The 19,581-nt window shown below is 44.0% G+C and overlaps 1 protein-coding gene across 2 annotated transcripts in view; it reads left to right on the top strand.

Annotated features, from left to right (window-relative positions):
- The window catches only part of LOC110537330 (uncharacterized), a 40,343-nt gene that overhangs the window by 10,405 nt on the left and 10,357 nt on the right, over positions 1–19,581 (top strand). The window contains exons 2-3 of one of the 2 annotated variants that reach the window (XM_036941185.2): positions 15,527–15,561; positions 19,031–19,127. In XM_036941185.2, the coding sequence (XP_036797080.2) occupies positions 15,527–15,561; positions 19,031–19,127 (132 nt within the window). Of the gene's footprint in view, positions 1–15,526; positions 15,562–19,030; positions 19,137–19,581 lie in introns of both variants that reach the window. The other variant, XM_036941174.2, reaches the window with a different exon arrangement.

Raw genomic sequence — 19,581 nt, 5'->3', positions numbered from 1 at the left:
ACAGAGCAGCATAGGCAAGATACAGTAGATGGTATCGAGTACAGTATATACATATGAGATGAGTATGTAAACAAAGTGGCATAGTTAAAGTGGCTAGTGATACATGTATTACATAAGAATACAGTCGATGATATAGAGTACAGTATATACGTATGCATATGAGATGAATAATGTAGGGTAAGTAACATTATATAAGGTAGCATTGTTTAAAGTGGCTAGTGATATATTTACATCATTTCCCATCAATTCCCATTATTAAAGTGGCTGGAGTTTTTTTATTTTTATTTTTTATTTCACCTTTATTTAACCAGGTAGGCTAGTTGAGAACAAGTTCTCATTTGCAACTGCGACCTGGCCAAGATAAGGCATAGCAGTGTGAACAGACAACACAGAGTTACACATGGAGTAAACAATTAACAAGTCAATAACACAGTAGAAAAAAGGGGAGTCTATATATACATTGTGTGCAAAAGGCATGAGAAGGTAGGCAAATAATTACAATTATGCAGATTAACACTGGAGTGATAAATGATCAGATGGTTATGTACAGGTAGAGATTGGTGTGCAAAAGAGCAGAAAAATAAAAATAAATAAATAAAAACAGTATGGGGATGAGGTAGGTGAAAATGGGTGGGCTATTTACCAATAGACTATGTACAGCTGCAGCGATCGGTTAGCTGCTCGGATAGCAGATGTTTGAAGTTGGTGAGGGAGATAAAAGTCTCCAACTTCAGCGATTTTTGCAATTCGTTCCAGTCACAGGCAGCAGAGAACTGGAACGAAAGGCGGCCAAATGAGGTGTTGGCTTTAGGGATGATCAGTGAGATACACCTGCTGGAGCGCGTGCTACGGATGGGTGTTGCCATCGTAACCAGTGAACTGAGATAAGGCGGAGCTTTACCTAGCATGGACTTGTAGATGACCTGGAGCCAGTGGGTCTGGCGACGAATATGTAGCGAGGGCCAGCCGACTAGAGCATACAAGTCGCAGTGGTGGGTGGTATAAGGTGCTTTAGTGACAAAACGGATGGCACTGTGATAAACTGCATCCAGTTTGCTGAGTAGAGTGTTGGAAGCAATTTTGTAGATGACGTCGCCGAAGTCGAGGATCGGTAAGATAGTCAGTTTTACTAGGGTAAGTTTGGCGGCGTGAGTGAAGGAGGCTTTGTTGCGGAATAGAAAGCCGACTCTTGATTTGATTTTCGATTGGAGATGTTTGATATGGGTCTGGAAGGAGAGTTTAGAGTCTAGCCAGACACCTAGGTACTTATAGATGTCCACATATTCAAGGTCGGAACCATCCAGGGTGGTGATGCTGGTCAGGCGTGCGGGTGCAGGCAGCGAACGGTTGAAAAGCATGCATTTGGTTTTACTAGCGTTTAAGAGCAGTTGGAGGCCACGGAAGGAGTGCTGTATGGCATTGAAGCTCGTTTGGAGGTTAGATAGCACAGTGTCCAAGGACGGGCCGGAAGTATATAGAATGGTGTCGTCTGCGTAGAGGTGGATCAGGGAATCGCCCGCAGCATGAGAAACATCATTGATATATACAGAGAAAAGAGTCGGCCCGAGAATTGAACCCTGTGGCACCCCCATAGAGACTGCCAGAGGACCGGACAGCATGCCCTCCGATTTGACACACTGAACTCTGTCTGCAAAGTAATTGGTGAACCAGGCAAGGCAGTCATCCGAAAAACCGAGGCTACTGAGTCTGCCGATAAGAATACGGTGATTGACAGAGTCGAAAGCCTTGGCAAGGTCTATGAAGACGGCTGCACAGTACTGTCTTTTATCGATGGCGGTTATGATATCGTTTAGTACCTTGAGCGTGGCTGAGGTACACCCGTGACCGGCTCGGAAACCAGATTGCACAGCGGAGAAGGTACGGTGGGATTCAAGATGGTCAGTGACCTGTTTGTTGACTTGGCTTTCGAAGACCTTAGATAGGCAGGGCAGGATGGATATAGGTCTGTAACAGTTTGGGTCCAGGGTGTCGCCCTGGAGTTGAGTCAGTGTCAGTGTGTTGGCAGCAGCCACTCAATGTTAGTGGTGGCTGTTTAACAGTCTGATGGCCTTGAGATAGAAGCTGTTGAGATAGAAGCTGTTTTTCATTCTCTCGGTCCCAGCTTTGATGCACCTGTACTGACCTCGCCTTCTATACCACATCACTATTCTTTACCACCAGTGGTGTTGATTCCTACATTATACTACATCACTATTCTGTACCACCAGTGGTGTTGATTCCTACAGTATACCACATCACTATTCTGTACCACCAGTGGTGTTGATTCCTACAGTATACCACATCACTATTCTGTACCACCAGTGGTGTTGATTCCTACATTATACCACATCACTATTCTGTACCACCAGTGGTGTTGATTCCTACATTATACTACATCACTATTCTGTACCACCAGTGGTGTTGATACCTACATTATACCACATCACTATTCTGTACCAACAGTAGTGTTGATTCCTACATTATACCACATCACTATTCTGTACTACCAGTGGTGTTGATTCCTACATTATACCACATCACTATTCTGTACCACCAGTGGTGTTGATTCCTACATTACACCACATCACTATTCTGTACCACCAGTGGTGTTGATTCCTATACCACATCACTATTCTGTACCACCAGTGGTGTTGATTCCTACATTATACCACATCACTATTCTGTACCACCAGTGGTGTTGATTCCTACATTATACCACATCACTATTCTGTACCACCAGTGATGTTGATTCCTACATTATACCACATCACTATTCTGTACCACCAGTGGTGTTGATTCCTACATTATACCACATCACTATTCTGTACCACCAGTGGTGTTGATTCCTACATTATACCACATCACTATACTGTACCACCAGTGTTGTTGAATCCTATACCACATCACTATTCTGTAACACCAGTGGTGTTGATTCCTACATTATACCACATCACTATACTGTACCACCAGTGTTGTTGAATCCTATACCACATCACTATTCTGTACCACCAGTGGTGTTGATACCTACATTATACCACATCACTATACTGTACCACCAGTGTTGTTGAATCCTATACCACATCACTATTCATTACCACCAGTGTTGTTGAATCCTATACCACATCACTTTTCTGTAACACCAGTGGTGTTGATATCTATACCACATCACTATTCTGTACCACCAGTGGTGTTGATTCCTACATTAAACCACATCACTATACTGTACCACCAGTGGTGTTGATTCCTACATTATACCACATCACTTTTCTGTAACACCAGTGGTGTTGATTCCTACATTATACCACATCACTTTTCTGTAACACCAGTGGCGCTTTCCTATTTTGTTCCTCAATCAAGGGGGGAGGCTGATGACATCAGAGGCCACCATCAGACCGACTCCTTCAATGGCCTACTCCTTGAAGTTTGCAGTTGTGTCTAAAAAGCTCTATTTTGCTCAAAACACATTATTTCATCCTTTAGTGTGTGTAATTTACTGTATTTATGCTTGGCATATCGGTTTTCAACAGTAGAAGTTCTAAAATGGCTGGAGGATGTCTTTGTTAGTTTATTTGCTTATATGCCTTCAGAATGTGGTTCTTATTTTCAAACTCCCCCTTCACCCCACTTGTCCTCATTACCAGAACGACTAAAATTGGAAAAGTCAGAGAACCATTACTTTACCAATGTGGAGGCACGAATGGACTTTAGCGATGTGGTCAATTTTTATCTGAATCATAATGGCTGTTTCCTAATATTTGCAGATTGAGCTAAGGGTCCCTTATTACCAAAACACAAACTTCTCATTACCATGTCATTTTGGGAAAGAAAACATTCATTTTGGTAATCGAGAGCTTCTTAATTATTGACATAGCCTTGTTTTGTTCAATGTTCTCTACCTACAGTGCATTCAGAAAATGTTTTCCACATTTTGTTGTGTTACACAGTTGGATTCAAATGGATTTAACTGTCATTTTGTAAAAACAAAAAACAAAAAAACACTAATATGTCTTGATTAAATAAGTATTCAACCCCCTGAGTCAATACATGTTAAAATCACCTTTGGCAGTGATTACAGCTGTGAGTGTTTCTGCATAAATATCTAGGAGCTTTCCACTCTGGAATGTGCAACATTTGGCCATTATTCCATTCAAAATTCTTCAGGCTCTGTCAAATTGTTTGTTAAACAACCATTTTAAGGTCATGGCATAGATTTTCAAGCAGATTCCTCTCTGGCAACTGAGTTAGGAAGGTAGTCTGTATTTTTGTAGAGACTGGGTGTGTTGATACACCATCCAACATCCAAAGTGTAATTAATAACTTCACCATGCTCAAAGGGGTGTTCAATGTCTGCTTTTTATTTTTTTTACCCATCTACCAAAAGGTGCCCTTGTTTGTGAGCCATTGGAAAACCTCCCTGGTCTTTGTGGTTGAATCTGTGTTTGAAATTCCCTGCTCGACTGAGAGACCTTACATATATTTGTATATGTGAGGTACAGAGATGGGGTAGTCATTAAAAAATCATGATAAAAACAATTTTTGCACACAGCGTATGCAACTTACTTTGTGACTTGTTAAGCAAATATTTACTCCTGAACTTATTTAGGCTTACCATAACAAAAGGGTTGAACACTTATTGACTCAAGACATTTCAGGTTTTCGTTTTTAATTCATTTGTAAAACATAATTCCACAACCCAGATGGTTTGGGATGAGTTGGACCGCAGAGTGAAGGAAAAGCAGCTAACAAGTGCTCAGCTTACAGTGGCTTGCAAAAGTATTCACCCCCCTTGGCATTTTTCCTATTTTGTTGCCTTACAACCTGTAATTAAAATGGATTTTGGGGGGTTTGTATAATTTGATTTACTTAACATGCCTACCACTTTGAAGATGCAAAATATTTTTTTATTGTGAAACAAACAAGAAATAAGACAAAAAAATAAACTTGAGCGTGTATAACTATTCACCCCCCAAAAGCCAATACTTTGTAGAGCCACCTTTTGCAATAACTACAGATGCAAGTCTCTTTGGGTATGTCTTTATAAGCTTGGCACATCTAGCCACTGGGATTTTTACCCATTCTTCAAGGCAAAACTGCTCCAGCTCCTTCAAGTTGGATGGGTGCCGCTGGTGTACAGCAATCTTTCAGTCATACCACAGATTCTCAATTGGATTGAGGTCTAGGTTTTGACTAGGCCAATCCAAGACATTTAAATGTTTCCCCTGAAACCACTCGAGTGTTGCTTTAGCAGTATGCTTAGGGTCATTGTCCTGCTGAAAGGTGAACCTCCGTCCCAGTCTCAAATCTCTGGAAGACTGAAACAGGTTCCCCTCAAGAAGTTCCCTGTATTTAGTGCCATCCATCATTCCTTCAATTCTGACTAGTTTCCCAGTCCCTGCCGATGAAAAACATCCCCACAGCATTATGCTGCCACCACCATGCTTCACTGTGGGGATGGTGTTCTTGGGGGGTGATGAGAGGTGTTGGGTTTGCGCCAGACATAGCGTTTTCCTTGATGGCCAAAAAACTAAATTTTAGCCTCATCTGACCAGAGTACCTTCTTCCATATGTTTGGGGAGTCTCCCAGATGCCTTTTGGTGAACACCAAACTTGTTTGCTTATTTCTTTCTTTAAGCAATGGCTTTTTTTCTGGTTACTCTTCCGTAAAGCCCAGCTCTGTGGAGTGTACGGCTGAAAGTGGTCCTATGGACAGATACTCCAAACTCCGCTGTGGAGCTTTGCAGCTCCTTCAGGGTCTTCTTTGGTCTCTTTGTTGCCTCTCTGATCAATGCCCTCCTTGCCTGGTCCTTGAGTTTTGGTGGGCGGCCCTCTCTTGGCAGATTTGTTGTGGTGCCATAGTCTTTCCATTTTGTAATAATGGATTTAATGGTGCTCAGTGGGATGTTCAAAGTTTCAGATATTTTTTATAACCCAACCCTGATCTGTACTTCTCCACAACTTTGTCCCTGACCTGTTTGAAGAGCTTCTTGGTCTTCATGGTGCCACTTGCTTGGTGGTGCCCCTTGCTTAGTGGTGTTGCAGACTCTGGGGCCTTTCAGAACTGGTGTATATTTCCTGAGATCATGTGACAGATCATGTGACACTTAGATTGCACACAGGTGGACATCTGAAGGTAATTGGTTGCACCAGATCTTATTGAGGGGCCTCATAGCAAAAGGGTGAATTCATATGCCATTTTTCCGTTTTCGTTTAAGTAGTTTTTTTCCATGACATGAAATCCAAATAAAAATCTATTTAAATTACAGGTTGTAATGCAACAAATAGGAAAAATGCCAAAGGGGATGAATACTTTTGTGGGAACTCCTTCAAGACTGTTGGAAAACCATTCTTCATGAAGCTTGTTGAGAGAATGCTAAGAGTGTGCAAAGCTGTCATCAAGGCAAAGGGTGGCTACTTTGAATAATCTAAAATCTAAAACCTTTGGACATGATTCCATATATGTTATTTCATAGTTTTGATGTCTTCACTATTCTACAATGTCGAAAATAGTTCAAAAAAATGTAAAAACCTGGAATGAGTAGGTGTGTCCAAACCTTTGACTGGTACTGTAAATACACTAATAAAATAATGACGTGATAATGCTAAAACAATATTAATTAGGGGAGCAGTGTAAAAAAAAATGGATTTGTTTATGACTTTTTTGGATTGTTTCGGTAATGAGAATGTTTGTGTTGATCGTTGTGGTAAAATACATCATATCTAATAGAAAAAGCATAGATACAGTGCCTTGCGAAAGTATTCTGCCCCCTTGAACTTTGTGACCTTTTGTCACATTTCAGGCTTCAAACATAAAGATATAAAACTGTATTTTTTTGTGAAGAATCAACAACAAGTGGGACACAATCATGAAGTGGAACGGCATTTATTGGATATTTCAAACTTTTTTAACATATCAAAAACTGAAAAATTGGGCGTGCAAAATTATTCAGCCCCTTTACTTTCAGTGCAGCAAACTCTCTCCAGAAGTTCAGTGAGGATCTCTGAATGATCCAATGTTGACCTAAATGAGTAATGATGATAAATACAATCCACCTGTGTGTAATCAAGTCTCCGTATAAATGCACCTGCACTGTGATAGTCTCAGAGGTCCGTCAAAAGCGCAGAGAGCATCATGAAGAACAAGGAACACACCAGGCAGGTCCGAGATACTGTTGTGAAGAAGTTTAAAGCCGGATTTGGATACAAAAAGATTTCCCAAGCTTTAAACATCCCAAGGAGCACTGTGCAAGCAATAATATTGAAATGGAAGGAGTATCAGACCACTGCAAATCTACCAAGACCTGGCCGTCCCTCTAAACTTTCAGCTCATACAAGGAGAAGACTGATCAGAGATGCAGCCAAGAGGCCCATGATCACTCTGGATGAACTGCAGAGATCTACAGCTGAGGTGGGAGACTCTGTCCATAGGACAACAATCAGTCGTATATTGCACAAATCTGGCCTTTATGGAAGAGTGGCAAGAAGAAAGCCATTTCTTAAAGATATCCATAAAAAGTGTTGTTTAAAGTTTGCCACAAGCCACCTGGGAGACACACCAAACATTTGGAAGAAGGTGCTCTGGTCAGATGAAACCAAAATTGAACTTTTTGGCAACAATGCAAAATGTTATGTTTGGCGTAAAAGCAACACAGCTGAACACACCATCCCCACTGTCAAACATGGTGGTGGCAGCATCATGGTTTGGGCCTGCTTTTCTTCAGCAGGGACAGGGAAGATGGTTAAAATTGATGGGAAGATGGATGGAGCCAAATACGGGACCATTCTGGAAGAAAACCTGATGGAGTCTGCAAAAGACCTGAGACTGGGACGGAGATTTGTCTTCCAACAAGACAATGATCCAAAACATAAAGCAAAATCTACAATGCAATGGTTCAAAAATAAACATATCCAGGTGTTAGAATGGCCAAGTCAAAGTCCAGACCTGAATCCAATCGAGAATCTGTGGAAAGAACTGAAAACTGCTGTTCACAAATGCTCTCCATCCAACCTCACTGAGCTCGAGCTGTTTTGCAAGGAGGAATGGGAAAAAATGTCAGTCTCTCGATGTGCAAAACTGATAGACATACCCCAAGCGACTTACAGCTGTAATCGCAGCAAAAGGTGGCGCTACAAAGTATTAACTTAAGAGGGCTGAATAATTTTGCACGCCCAATTTTTCAGTTTTTGATTTGTTAAAAAAGTTAGAAATATCCAATAAATGTCGTTCCGCTTCATGATTGTGTCCCACTTGTTGTTGATTCTTCACAAAAAAATACAGTTTTATATCTTTATGTTTGAAGCCTGAAATGTGGCAAAAGGTCGCAAAGTTCAAGGGGGCCGAATACTTTCGCAAGGCACTGTAAGTACAGATCCTAATCTTAGTGATCCAAGAGAAAATGACAAGAAAAATTACACGTGAGAATTTTTGCGTCAAATGTCAGTTCCGTGAGAATGACCCATGTGTGTGTGTGAGCATACTTTTTTGGAGTGTGTGCTCTAGTGTGTGTGTGTGTGTGTGTGTGTGTGTGTGTGTGTGTGTGTTTGTGTGTGTGTGCAAACTCTCTCCTCTTTTTGAGGTGTGTGCTTTAGTGTGTGTGTTGTATGTGTATGTTGTCATGACGTTGGCCTATTGGGGGAGGTTTATGACCCCTATAAATACCTTTCCCCTTTTCTCTCTCTCTACTTTATAGAGTTGACTCTTGTAAAGACTTTGTAACATAGAGAGTCTGGTAACATCCAAAAGGTGGGAAACGGAACCATATTTCGGTAATCCAACCAGTTGAAAATATGCGTTGGTACTTAATGAATATGATCTCAGATCAGTTGTTGTCTGAGATATTACTACTAATGACAGGATGACATAAACTGTACCTTGGAAAGTCGACACATTCTAGTTATCAGATTAAATGCTTAAATGCTTAAATATGAAACTATTTGTGAAAAGATTAAATGTAATTTTAGCTTCTTAAATGAGAGAACGGTGTGTCATAGAGAAACTCTGCTCACTCAGAGGCCCGCCCAAGTGAACAGACATTGGTTGTAAACTATGAAACATACAAGAAAATTCAACTTTCTGTTCCGAGGACGTGAGGATGACAGTCCTACGTTAAAAGGGCTCAGAAAATAACCTAACGAAATTAGCATTGTGTTCAATGTGAAGGTGACTATCAACACACCGAAAGGATGAATTTCGACTATAACTGCAAAAATATAGCACGATCTTAAAAGTATGGCAACTTGGTATGAACCTTGAACTCTTATTCACTCCAGAAGTGATACCTCCTAGCCGTTGAGTTAGCAGCAGCCACTGTTGATTGTGGGCTAGGAAAGGACAGACGACGTATGCAGTCTAACACACACAACGATACTACAACGTATCCAGTTTACCACCAAAGACATTCTTCAGAGGACAAGAGATCCCTGCTGGGCAACCCGGCCTTCCATCTACGACAAACCTATTGAAGCACAGCTCAGAGTAAATATTCCTTGCATTTTCCTTTTCCAAATGGGAGGTTATTTAGAATGCGTAAGATTCTGTATTTACGATAGCATAGCTTTTCCCTTTGTTACTCAGTCTTCCCGCTCTTTCATTCAAAACCCAACTCCCTTTCTTTGTGTAACCAGCTGTCATATCTGTTCTGTCCGCTAGGGACGTTTTCCTTTATGACATAATTTGTAATCAATGTATGATCAATTCTGTGTGATTATTTAGGTATTTAGTAAATAAATAATTAAACCAAATGTTGTATTGCTGATTCAACTTGTTAGCTAGGGTTCGTGAAGAATTTACAACTTTTAGATGAGAATGAATAAAGTCATGATTAAATATTGACTGCTACTGATGTAAAAGATTACTAGGTCTTTAAGAGTTTATTTGGAAGATAACAGCTCTATAAATATTCTTTCCTGGTAACCCGACTTTCTAGTTAATTACATTTACCTGATTAGCTTAATCAGGTAATATTAATTACAGATAAATTATTTTATAGAATAGCATGTCATATCACTTAATCCGGCATAGCCAAAGACACGACAATGTATACAGTGTGTATGTATAAACTGTGTGTGTGCACGCATGCTTGACTGCCGCCAGCTTACTCCATTACACTGCTTTGATTATGATATTTCATTACTGAAAGGGATTCCCTGACATTGATTTGATAAAAAATGCTGACAGACAGACAGACAGATACGATTCACTCCACACTCTTAGAAAAAAAGGTGCTATCTAGAACCTTAAAGGGTTCTTCGACAGTCCCCATAGGAGAACCCTTTGAAGAACCCTTTTGGTTCCTTGTAGAACTCTTTCCACAGAGGGTTCTACATGGAACCCAAAAGGGTTCTACCTGGAACCAAAAAGGATTCTATCCAGAACCAAAAAGTGTTATCCTATGGGGACAGCTGAAGAACCCTTTTGGAACCCTTTTTTCACAAGCACAGTGATTGGAGCATTGATTGGCTGAGGACTGAATCAACTGACACATAAACACAGTCAAGGTGAACGACTCAGTGAAGAACTACTTCAGTGAAAGTGTGTGTGTGTGTGTCATCTGGCCTTGCCGATGCGTCATCATTCTGTTGCTCAATTATGTGAGTGTCTCGGTGACGGTGTAGGGTGACAACCCTTGATCAGTGTGTTTGGGAGAAAAAGGCAGTGATTATGAGAGTGCCTGCGTGTGTGTGTGTGTGCGCGTGTCCTTGCTGGTGAACACAGTGACTCAGTCTGAGAGTGAGTTATGAAACTGACACGCCATCTTGCCTTTAATGCTGACAGGAGAATATTATTATCAGATTGCTGTGTGTGTGTTGGCATGTGGACAACACTGCTACTGTCTATATCATTACCACTAACGACAGATAGAAGAAATGAAGCACGGTTATCTATTACAGAGCACCGTGCTTCACATTTGCTTTGCAGAATCAATTGGATTTACTAACTGATATTGAGGGTGCACAAATAAAGTGTGACTTAAACCAGCAACCATTTGGTAGACTGAAGGCACTTCCATCTGTGACATAAAGCTCCAGACAGACCACACCTTTCCCCACTTATCCCCCGATTGTACTGGCCTTTATTCGTTGAATCAGATGAATCCGGTTAGTGTAGGGCTGGAGAAAGAACTTGGTGACCACTGCTTAGTTCTTAGCCCAGGCTGTCAGTCATGGTAACCCATGCAGGGTCCTACAGGTGGTGGGGTTAATAACTAAGCTGGAGTAATGAGGCATGGCCTACCCTCTCATGACAGGTGTATGTATCATTGGAGGGTGGAGCAGAGGGAAGAAATGTTTTCAGGAACAGGCCATCCCCCCGCATCTTTCTCTGTCTGACAGACTGGCTTTTACGCTTTCACCCACAGCCTCCCCATACGCTCTCTTTGTACCATCTGGAGCTCTGGTGCTCAGCTGTTTCCCGGCCAAACTCTCTCACACACCAGCCCGCTACAAGTTCAGCCTGCCTCCCACGTGTCAACTAGCCTCACCACAGCTGTCACCACCAGCACCAGCCAACCAGAACAGAGACCCCACGTTCATATCCAGCTCTGCATCGCTCGTTTGCAGCAGGGCCTCTGAAATAAAAAGACAGATGATGCTCAAGCGCTTCTTCCCATGTCAGTGGGAGTTGTCAAGTCGCCGCCGGAGTCCGAGCTGCAGGGGCAGCTGCTGCAGATCTATGGTTGTTTGTTTGGCATGGCCGCCATGCTCTGTCACCCCCCCCCCCTCTCTTCCTACTCTCTTGCTCCTCTCTTTCTCCTCTCTTCCTGCTCTCTTCCTCCTCCTCTTGTTCTCCTCTCTTTCTCCTCTCTTTCTCCTCTCTTGCTCCTCTCTTCCTCTTCTCTTCCTCTTCCTCTCATTCTCCTCTCTTTCTTCTCTCTTCCTCATCTCTTCCTCATCCCCTTCACTGCCTCTCACTCTCCAGAGTGGCTGCGTCTTGGCTGGACCCGTCTCCTCCATTGCCGCAGGGGGATATCTATCTAGAAAGAGAGCTGGGCTGGGTATAGGGGAGAGAGCTGGGCTGGGGATGGGGGGAGAGAGCTGGGCTGGGGATGGGGGAGTGAGCTGGGCTGGGTATAGGGGATAGAGCTGGGCTGGGGATTGGGGAGAGAGCTGGGCTGGGGATGGGGGGAGAGAGCTGGGCTGGGGATGGGGGAGAGAGCTGGGCTGGGGATAGGGGAGAGAGCTGGGCTGGGGATGTGGGAGAGAGTTGGGCTGGGGATGAGGGAGTGAGCTGGGCTTGGGATAGGGAAGTTAACTGGGCTGTGTGGGGGAGAGAGCTGGGCTGGGGATGGGGTAGTGAGCTGGGCTGGGGATGGGGGAGAGAGCTGGGCTGGGGATGGGGGAGAGAGCTGGGCTGGGGATGGGGGGAGAGAGCTGGGCTGGGGATGGGGGGAGAGAGCTGGGCTGGGGATGGGGGAGAGAGCTGGGCTGGGGATGCGGGAGAGAGCTGGGCTGGGGATGGGGGAGAGAGCTGGACTGGGTATAGGGGAGAGAGCTGGGCTGGGGATGGGGGGAGAGAGCTGGGCTGGGGATGGGGGAGAGAGCTGGGCTGGGGATGCGGGAGAGAGCTGGGCTGGGGATGGGGGAGAGAGCTGGGCTGGGGATAGGGGAAAGAGCTGGGCTGGGGATGTGGGAGAGAGCTGGGCTGGGGATGGGGGAGTGAGCTGGGCTGGGTGGGGGAGAGAGCTGGGCTGGGTATGGCGGAGAGAGCTGGGCTGGGGATGGGGGAGAGAGCTGGGCTGGGGATGGGGGAGAGAGCTGGGCTGGGGATGGGGGAGAGAGCTGGGCTGGGGATGGGGGAGAGAGCTGGGCTGGGGATGGGGGAGAGAGCTGGGCTGGGGATGGGGGAGAGAGCTGGGCTGGGGATGGGGGAGAGAGCTGGGCTGGGGATGGGGGAGAGAGCTGGCTCGTCGCTCTGCTCTGGTCATGTGCTCCCTTGTTGTTGCTGTGGAGGCTCCTATAGCTGCAGCAGTTACTCTTCATCAGAAAAGATGATGTATGTCGAGTAGCTGTTGTGTTGATTTGCTTTCCTTGCATCTTGTAGCTGACTAAAAATAGCTTTCAAATGCAGTTGTTCAAGGAATATTGTGCTGATTTGAAATATATGACCTCAGAATAAGACTCTTATCTGATCTGATGTTTGTGTGTGTATGTAAGTAAGCATTTCACTGTAAGGTTGTTGTATTGTGACAAATAAACCTGTTTGCACCTGGCGCACGTGACAAATAAACTTTTGATTTGATTTGATGTGTGATGCCGTATTCATATGATATGTGTGTTTTTATTAGTGCATATCTATGTGTGTTTGTGTCTTTTAGCCACACAGAGGAAACCTGGGACACTCTGTGCCCCTAGAGAGAAAGAGACGGAGAGATACCCGCTAATTATCAAAATCCAGAAAAGAGAAAATTCTACAATCACCTAAAAGGAAGCGATTCCCAAACCTTCCATAACAAAGCACAGAGAGATGAACCTGGAGAAGAGTCCCATAAGCAAGCTGGTCCTGGGGCTCTGTTCACAAACACAAACACACCCCACAGAGCCACAGGACAGAAACACAATTAGACCCAACCAAATCATGAGAAAACAAAAAGATAAATAGTTGACACATTGGAAAGAATTAACAAAAAAACAGAGCAAACTAGAATGCTATTTGGCCCTGAACAGAGAGTAGACAGTGGCAGAATACCTGACCACTGTGACTGACCCAAACTTAAGGAAAACTTTGACTATGTACAGACTCAGTGAGCTATTCCTATTGAGAAAGGCCGCCATAGGCTGACCTGGCTCTCAAGAGAAGACAGGCTATGTGCTCACTGCCCACAAAATGAGGTAGAAACTGAGCTGCACTTCCTAACCTCCTGCCAAATATATGACCATCTTAGAGACACATATTTCTCTCAGATTACACAGATCCACAAAGAATTCGAAAACAAATCCAATTTTGATGAACTCCCATATCTACTGGGTGAAATTACACAGTGTGCCATCACAGCAGCAGGATTTGTAACCTGTTGTCACAAGAAAAGGTCAACCAGTGAAGAACAAACACCATTGTAAATACAACCCATATTTCTGCTTATTTATTTTCCCTTTTGTACTTTAACCATTTGCACATCGTTACAACAATGTATATATACATCATATTACTTTTGTAATGTCTTTATTCTTTTGGAACTTCTGTGAGTGTAATGTTTACTGTTCATTTCATTGTATATTTCACTTTGGTTTATTATCTACTTCACTTTCTTTGGCAACGTCAACATGTGTTTCACATGCCAATAAAGCCCTTGAATTGAATTGAATTGAATTGAAATGAGATCTAGTCTGGTAGGCTGGCTAACTGTGTGTCTCACACCTCAGCTGTGTCAGCCCCACAAGGTCAGCCTGGAAGACACTCAGACTGGCTGGAGGCCAGGGGGTCACACTACAGGAAACACCAACAGGGTCATTATGGGGTCAGACAGACCTGACTTCATCTGTCAACTTTAATCTCTGAAACTCTTTATTTATCCAGATGGAAGAGGTGTAAATGGTGTGGCGGCAATCAGGTGGAAGCAGGTGCTAACAGCTACTTAGTCAGCTGAGAGCCCTGTAGAGGAGTCAGGCAGAGCAGACAGACAGGAGGAGGCAACGTGTTGGAATGTCCTCTCTGTAAAGCTAACACTACTCTACTGGTGGGTCACCGGACATCAAGTAGCTCAGTGTATTAGCGCCTCAGTGAGACATATAACTGACTGGTTTAATTCAATACTTCTACAGTCTGCAGATACAGCATTACACACACACACTGTACACACACACTCAGTGTACACACACAGAGAAGCAAACCCACCAGAGAGAGCGAAAAGGCCACAGACTCTGATAAAGAGAGCGAGCGCCCAGAGACGGCTGCTGTATTTAAACTCCATTACCACCAATGTCTCACTAATTAAACCTGTGTTTTAATTAGGATTTGGACATCCAGGAAAAGAGGAGGGATAAAACAATTCATTATTCCAACATAGTGTTGGGAATGTACTTGTAGGTTCTCTCAATCCCTTTGTCTCCCCCAGGAAGGATTCACAGTGTGTGTGTGTGTGTGTGTGTGTGTGTGTGTGTGTGTGTGTGTGTGTGTGTGTGTGTGTGTGTGTGTGTGTGTGTGTGTGTGTGTGTGTGTGTGTGTGTGTGTGTGTGTGTGTGTGTGTGTGTGTGTGTGTGTGTGTGTTTATTTGCGGGTGTATGTTGAGTAGCAGTGTCCTGTGGTCAGTCAGTGAAGTGATGCTCTTCTCTCTAACACAGTTAGACAGTAATGATTAGCCTACTGTTTTATGACTGTTTAGTGTTACAGCCAAAGTCACACCTTATCCCCCTGACCATGCTTTTCCCTCTCCCTCTCTATTGGCAGTGTGAAAGAACTTGCATGTATTCACATTGCCAAAACAAATTCAAACGATTTATCTCTCCTCGTTTCTTCTTCTTCTCTCTCTCTCTCTCTCTCTCTCTCTCTCTCTCTCTATTTCCCTCCCTCCCTCCCTCCCTCTCTCTGTTTTAGCGGCAGATGGAGTGCCAGTAAAGGATGGGGAACAGGTAAGCCTGACATTCAGGACTTTAACTATCACTCTTAATTCACACAGCTCAGCCACCCTGTTACACCCAATGGCTCCAGCAGTGGGGTTCTCACTTCCACAAATGGGGATCTTGATCCAAGATGGTGACCAACATCAACTTTAGCTCTCTACTACTGAAGCCATGAGTGCTACTGCATCTGCTTATAGAGTAGCTAGCTAGCGCACATGTTGCTGTTGGTTTGCTAACTTCCTCTACATTCAAAATGGCGTCTGTAGCTGGAAGGAGGACCAACCACTGTGGTTGGCTCATTGCTGTTGCTATGACGTCTGCTTCTTCTCTGTCACGCCTCAGTGCTGGCTCACTGTAGAACAGTAGGGGCATCACCCACCTCTCCTCCTCTCACTCCATCCCTCACTCCTCTTTTCCCAGATCCTTTCCTCTCCACTTCTCCTTTCAAGTCCTCTCTCCTCTCCTTCCTTTTGAGATACTGTTACTAAAATGATCTTCAGCACTTCTTGGATGATTTTGTGGCAGGAGAAAGAGGACCATTTAAATTGAAACTGAATGTACTGTACTGTGGATCGATCATGTGTTTCTCCTGACACACTTGCCCTTCAAACATGTAATAAAAAAAAGAGTGGGGGAGAGAGAGAGGAGAGAAACATCTGTGTCATCAGACAGACAGACAGACAGACACAGACAGACAGACAGACAGACAGACAGACAGACAGACAGACAGACAGACAGACAGACAGACAGACAGACAGACAGACAGACAGAGTGTAACAATAAGAGAGAGAACATGAGAGCTAGGTTTTCTGGAGACTGAACACATCTGTAAGGGGACATGGCACCATGCCGCCCTGCTGGTTCTAAGGCCCCGGCTCTTGTATTGTCAGGAACAATTCAGCTGATACAGGACTCAGAGGTGGTGTGACAGACGCTGGTGCTTATCTAGACTGTCACCATCCCCCTTCTGTTAGCCTGCTCCTCAGCCCCCTGTCTCTGTCTGTCTGTCTGTCTGTATGTCTGTCTGTCTGTCTGCTGACACAGATCTCACCAGAGAGGACACTGACACCGCTACCATCAGCCAGCTTACATCAGTTATAACACGCAAGCACACACACACACACACACACACACACACACACACACACACACACACACACACACACACAGATCGCACGCACACACATGAACACATGTGCACACATTCATACACACACGTGCCTACACGCTTGCACACAGACACTTCTGTATCAGCCCCCCCCAACCCCCACTGGCATGGATAGTGCTCAGTGTTTGGTGTGTCAGATGTAACCAGAAGAGGAAATGAGAAGAGAGAGAGAATCATTCAGTCATAACATATTCACTCTGCTATACTATGGAACTGATCTGGCTTTCAACTCCTCCCTTCTCTCTGTCGTTCTGGTCTTTGACTCTTCTCCTCTATCTTTCTGTTCTTTGAATCTTCTCCTCTCCATCTTTCTGGGCTTTGTCTCCTCTCTATTTTTCTGGTCTTTGACTCTTCTCCTCCTCTGCCTTTCTGGACTTTGACTTCTCTCCTCCTCTATCTGTCTGGGCTTTGACTCTCCTCCTCTATCTTCTGGGCTTTGACTCCTCTCCTCCTCTATCTTTCTGGGCTTTAACTTCTCTCCTCCTCTATCTTTCTGGTCTTTGACTCCTCTGTCTTTCTGGTCTTTGACTCCTCTCCTCCTCTATCTTTCTGGGCTTTGACTCCTCTCCTCCTCTATCGTTCTGGTCTTTGTTTCCTCTTCTCCTCTATCCTTCTTGTCTTTGACTCCTCTATCTTTCTGGGCTTTGCCTTTCCTCCTCTATATTTCTGGTCTTTGTCTCTCCTCATCCATCTTTCTGGTCTTTGACTCCTCTCCTTCTTTCTGGTCTTTGACTCCTCTCTATCTTTCTGGTCTTTGTCTCTCCTCCATCTTTCTGGCCTTTGTCTCTCCTCCTCTATCTTTCTGGCCTTTGTCTCCTCTTCTCCATCTTTCTGGCCTTTGTCTCTTCTCCTCTATCTTTCTGGTCTTTGCCTCTCCTCCTCTATCTTTCTGGGCTTTGACTCTCCTACTCTATCTGTCTGGGCTTTGACTCTCCTCCTCTATCTTTCTGGTCTTTGTCTCTCCTCCATCTTTCTCGTCTTTGACTCCTTTCTGTCTTTATGGTCTTTGTCTCTCCTCCTCTATCTTTCTGGGCTTTGACTCCTCTCCTCCTCTATCTTTCTGGTCTTTGTCTCTCCTCCTCTATCTTTCTGGTCTTTGTCTCCTCTCCTCTCTCTTTCTGGTCTGTCTCTCCTCCTCTATCTTTTTGGTCTTTGACTCTTCTCTTCCTCTATCTTTTTGGCCTTTGACTCTTCTCCTCTGTCTTTCTGGTAAAACCTTGTATTTGTCTCTTTGCGATCTTCTCCCTCTTTCCCTCTCCTATCCTTCTTTCTATTTCTGCATGTTGGTTATACTACTCTACCCCTGTCACTATCACTTCTCTCCTCCTCCTCTTTGTCTCCTCCCATTTCTTCCATGCTTGTGTACGTCTTTCTCTACTTGTCTCTTGTTCCTACTCTCTTATTCTTTCCTGCTCCTTCTTTCCCCATCCCCCTCTCTCCTCCTATTTTTCTCCTTCAGCATGGATGTTCAGACTTTTCATGGGAAAGAATCAATGTAAGTGTTGTGACATCATTCCTTCATCTACCTTTATTTCTCTATCTATTTGTTTTGACTTATTTGATTGAACTCACCTTAGGTAACCTACTACTTCGTCCCCTCACTTCCCCTCCCATCTAGCTCTCTCTATAGAGTATCTAACTCTCTCTATACAGTTCCCCTCCCATCTAGCTCTCTCTATAGAGTATCTAACTCTCTCTATACAGTTCCCCTCCCATCTAGCTCTCTCTATAGAGTATCTAACTCTCTCTATACAGTTCCCCTCCCATCTAGCTCTCTCTATAGAGTATCTAACTCTCTCTATACAGTTCCCCTCCCATCTAACTCTCTCTATAGAGTATCTAACTCTCTCTATACAGTTCCCCTCCCATCTAGCTCTCTCTATAGAGTATCTAACTCTCTCTATACAGTTCCCCTCCCATCTAACTCTCTCTATAGAGTATCTAACTCTCTCTATACAGTTCCCCTCCCATCTAACTCTCTCTATACACTCTCTCAATGTAGTAGTGCACTGTGCACTGTAGTGACCACAGCAAACAATCAACCAGTGTGAATGTGCACTATGTTTTTATTGATTGCAGATTATAAAAAACAACACTCCCCATAATGCACTTCAGCACGAAGTTGTTCAAACAACGACCTCGGGAAATTAAGATTTTTTTTGTCAAATGATGACATTGTTTCTTTTTGACGCTGTATTAACCCAGTATCGACCTAACTTCTCCTCTCACCTACCCTCTGAACTCTGTGTGCTTCTGTGGCACACATCTCTTCCTCCATCTCTCTGTCATCCTCTTCCCTCACTCCTCTAGCTGTCTATGGAAGACACCACGTCCATCCTGCCTCGTCTGAAGAGGAACAACTCCAATAACTACGGGATCGGTGCTCTGGCTAAGTCCTCACTGACAGGTGTGTCAGGTGTGTGTCTGTCCTGTAACTGGTAAACTGACCCCATGTCAGCTCCCGCCTGGACAGGCGCTGGAGCCAACATGGCCCCAGAGTGGGTTCCCCTGATTCACTTCCTCTCTCCATAATGATAATACTCGTCAATGGCTGACCCCCCAGTCATTGGTGGAATAACACTTAAACCTAACAACAACCCTATAAAAAAATACACTACCCACAATACATTGTTATGTGGCTTGTTGAGTTAACAAGAGGTGAGTGGGAGGTGTAGTTGTTTGTCTGTTAAGTGGTTGTTAAGCAGCGTTGAACTACTCTAGTGTCTGTGTGATGTGTCTACTGTCTCTGAGTGTAGTCTGAGTTTGTGTCTGTGTGTTAAAGTGTGTATAATTATGTAATGTGCATTGTGCACTGCGCAGTGTGGTGCAGTTGAAATGTGTATTGGAATGTAGTGAACTGC

Source organism: Oncorhynchus mykiss, chromosome 2 (assembly GCF_057628025.1).
Source record: "Oncorhynchus mykiss isolate SJ-2025 chromosome 2, ASM5762802v1, whole genome shotgun sequence".
NCBI lineage: Eukaryota > Metazoa > Chordata > Actinopteri > Salmoniformes > Salmonidae > Oncorhynchus > Oncorhynchus mykiss.
This window is presented reverse-complemented; position numbering and strand designations above follow the sequence as displayed.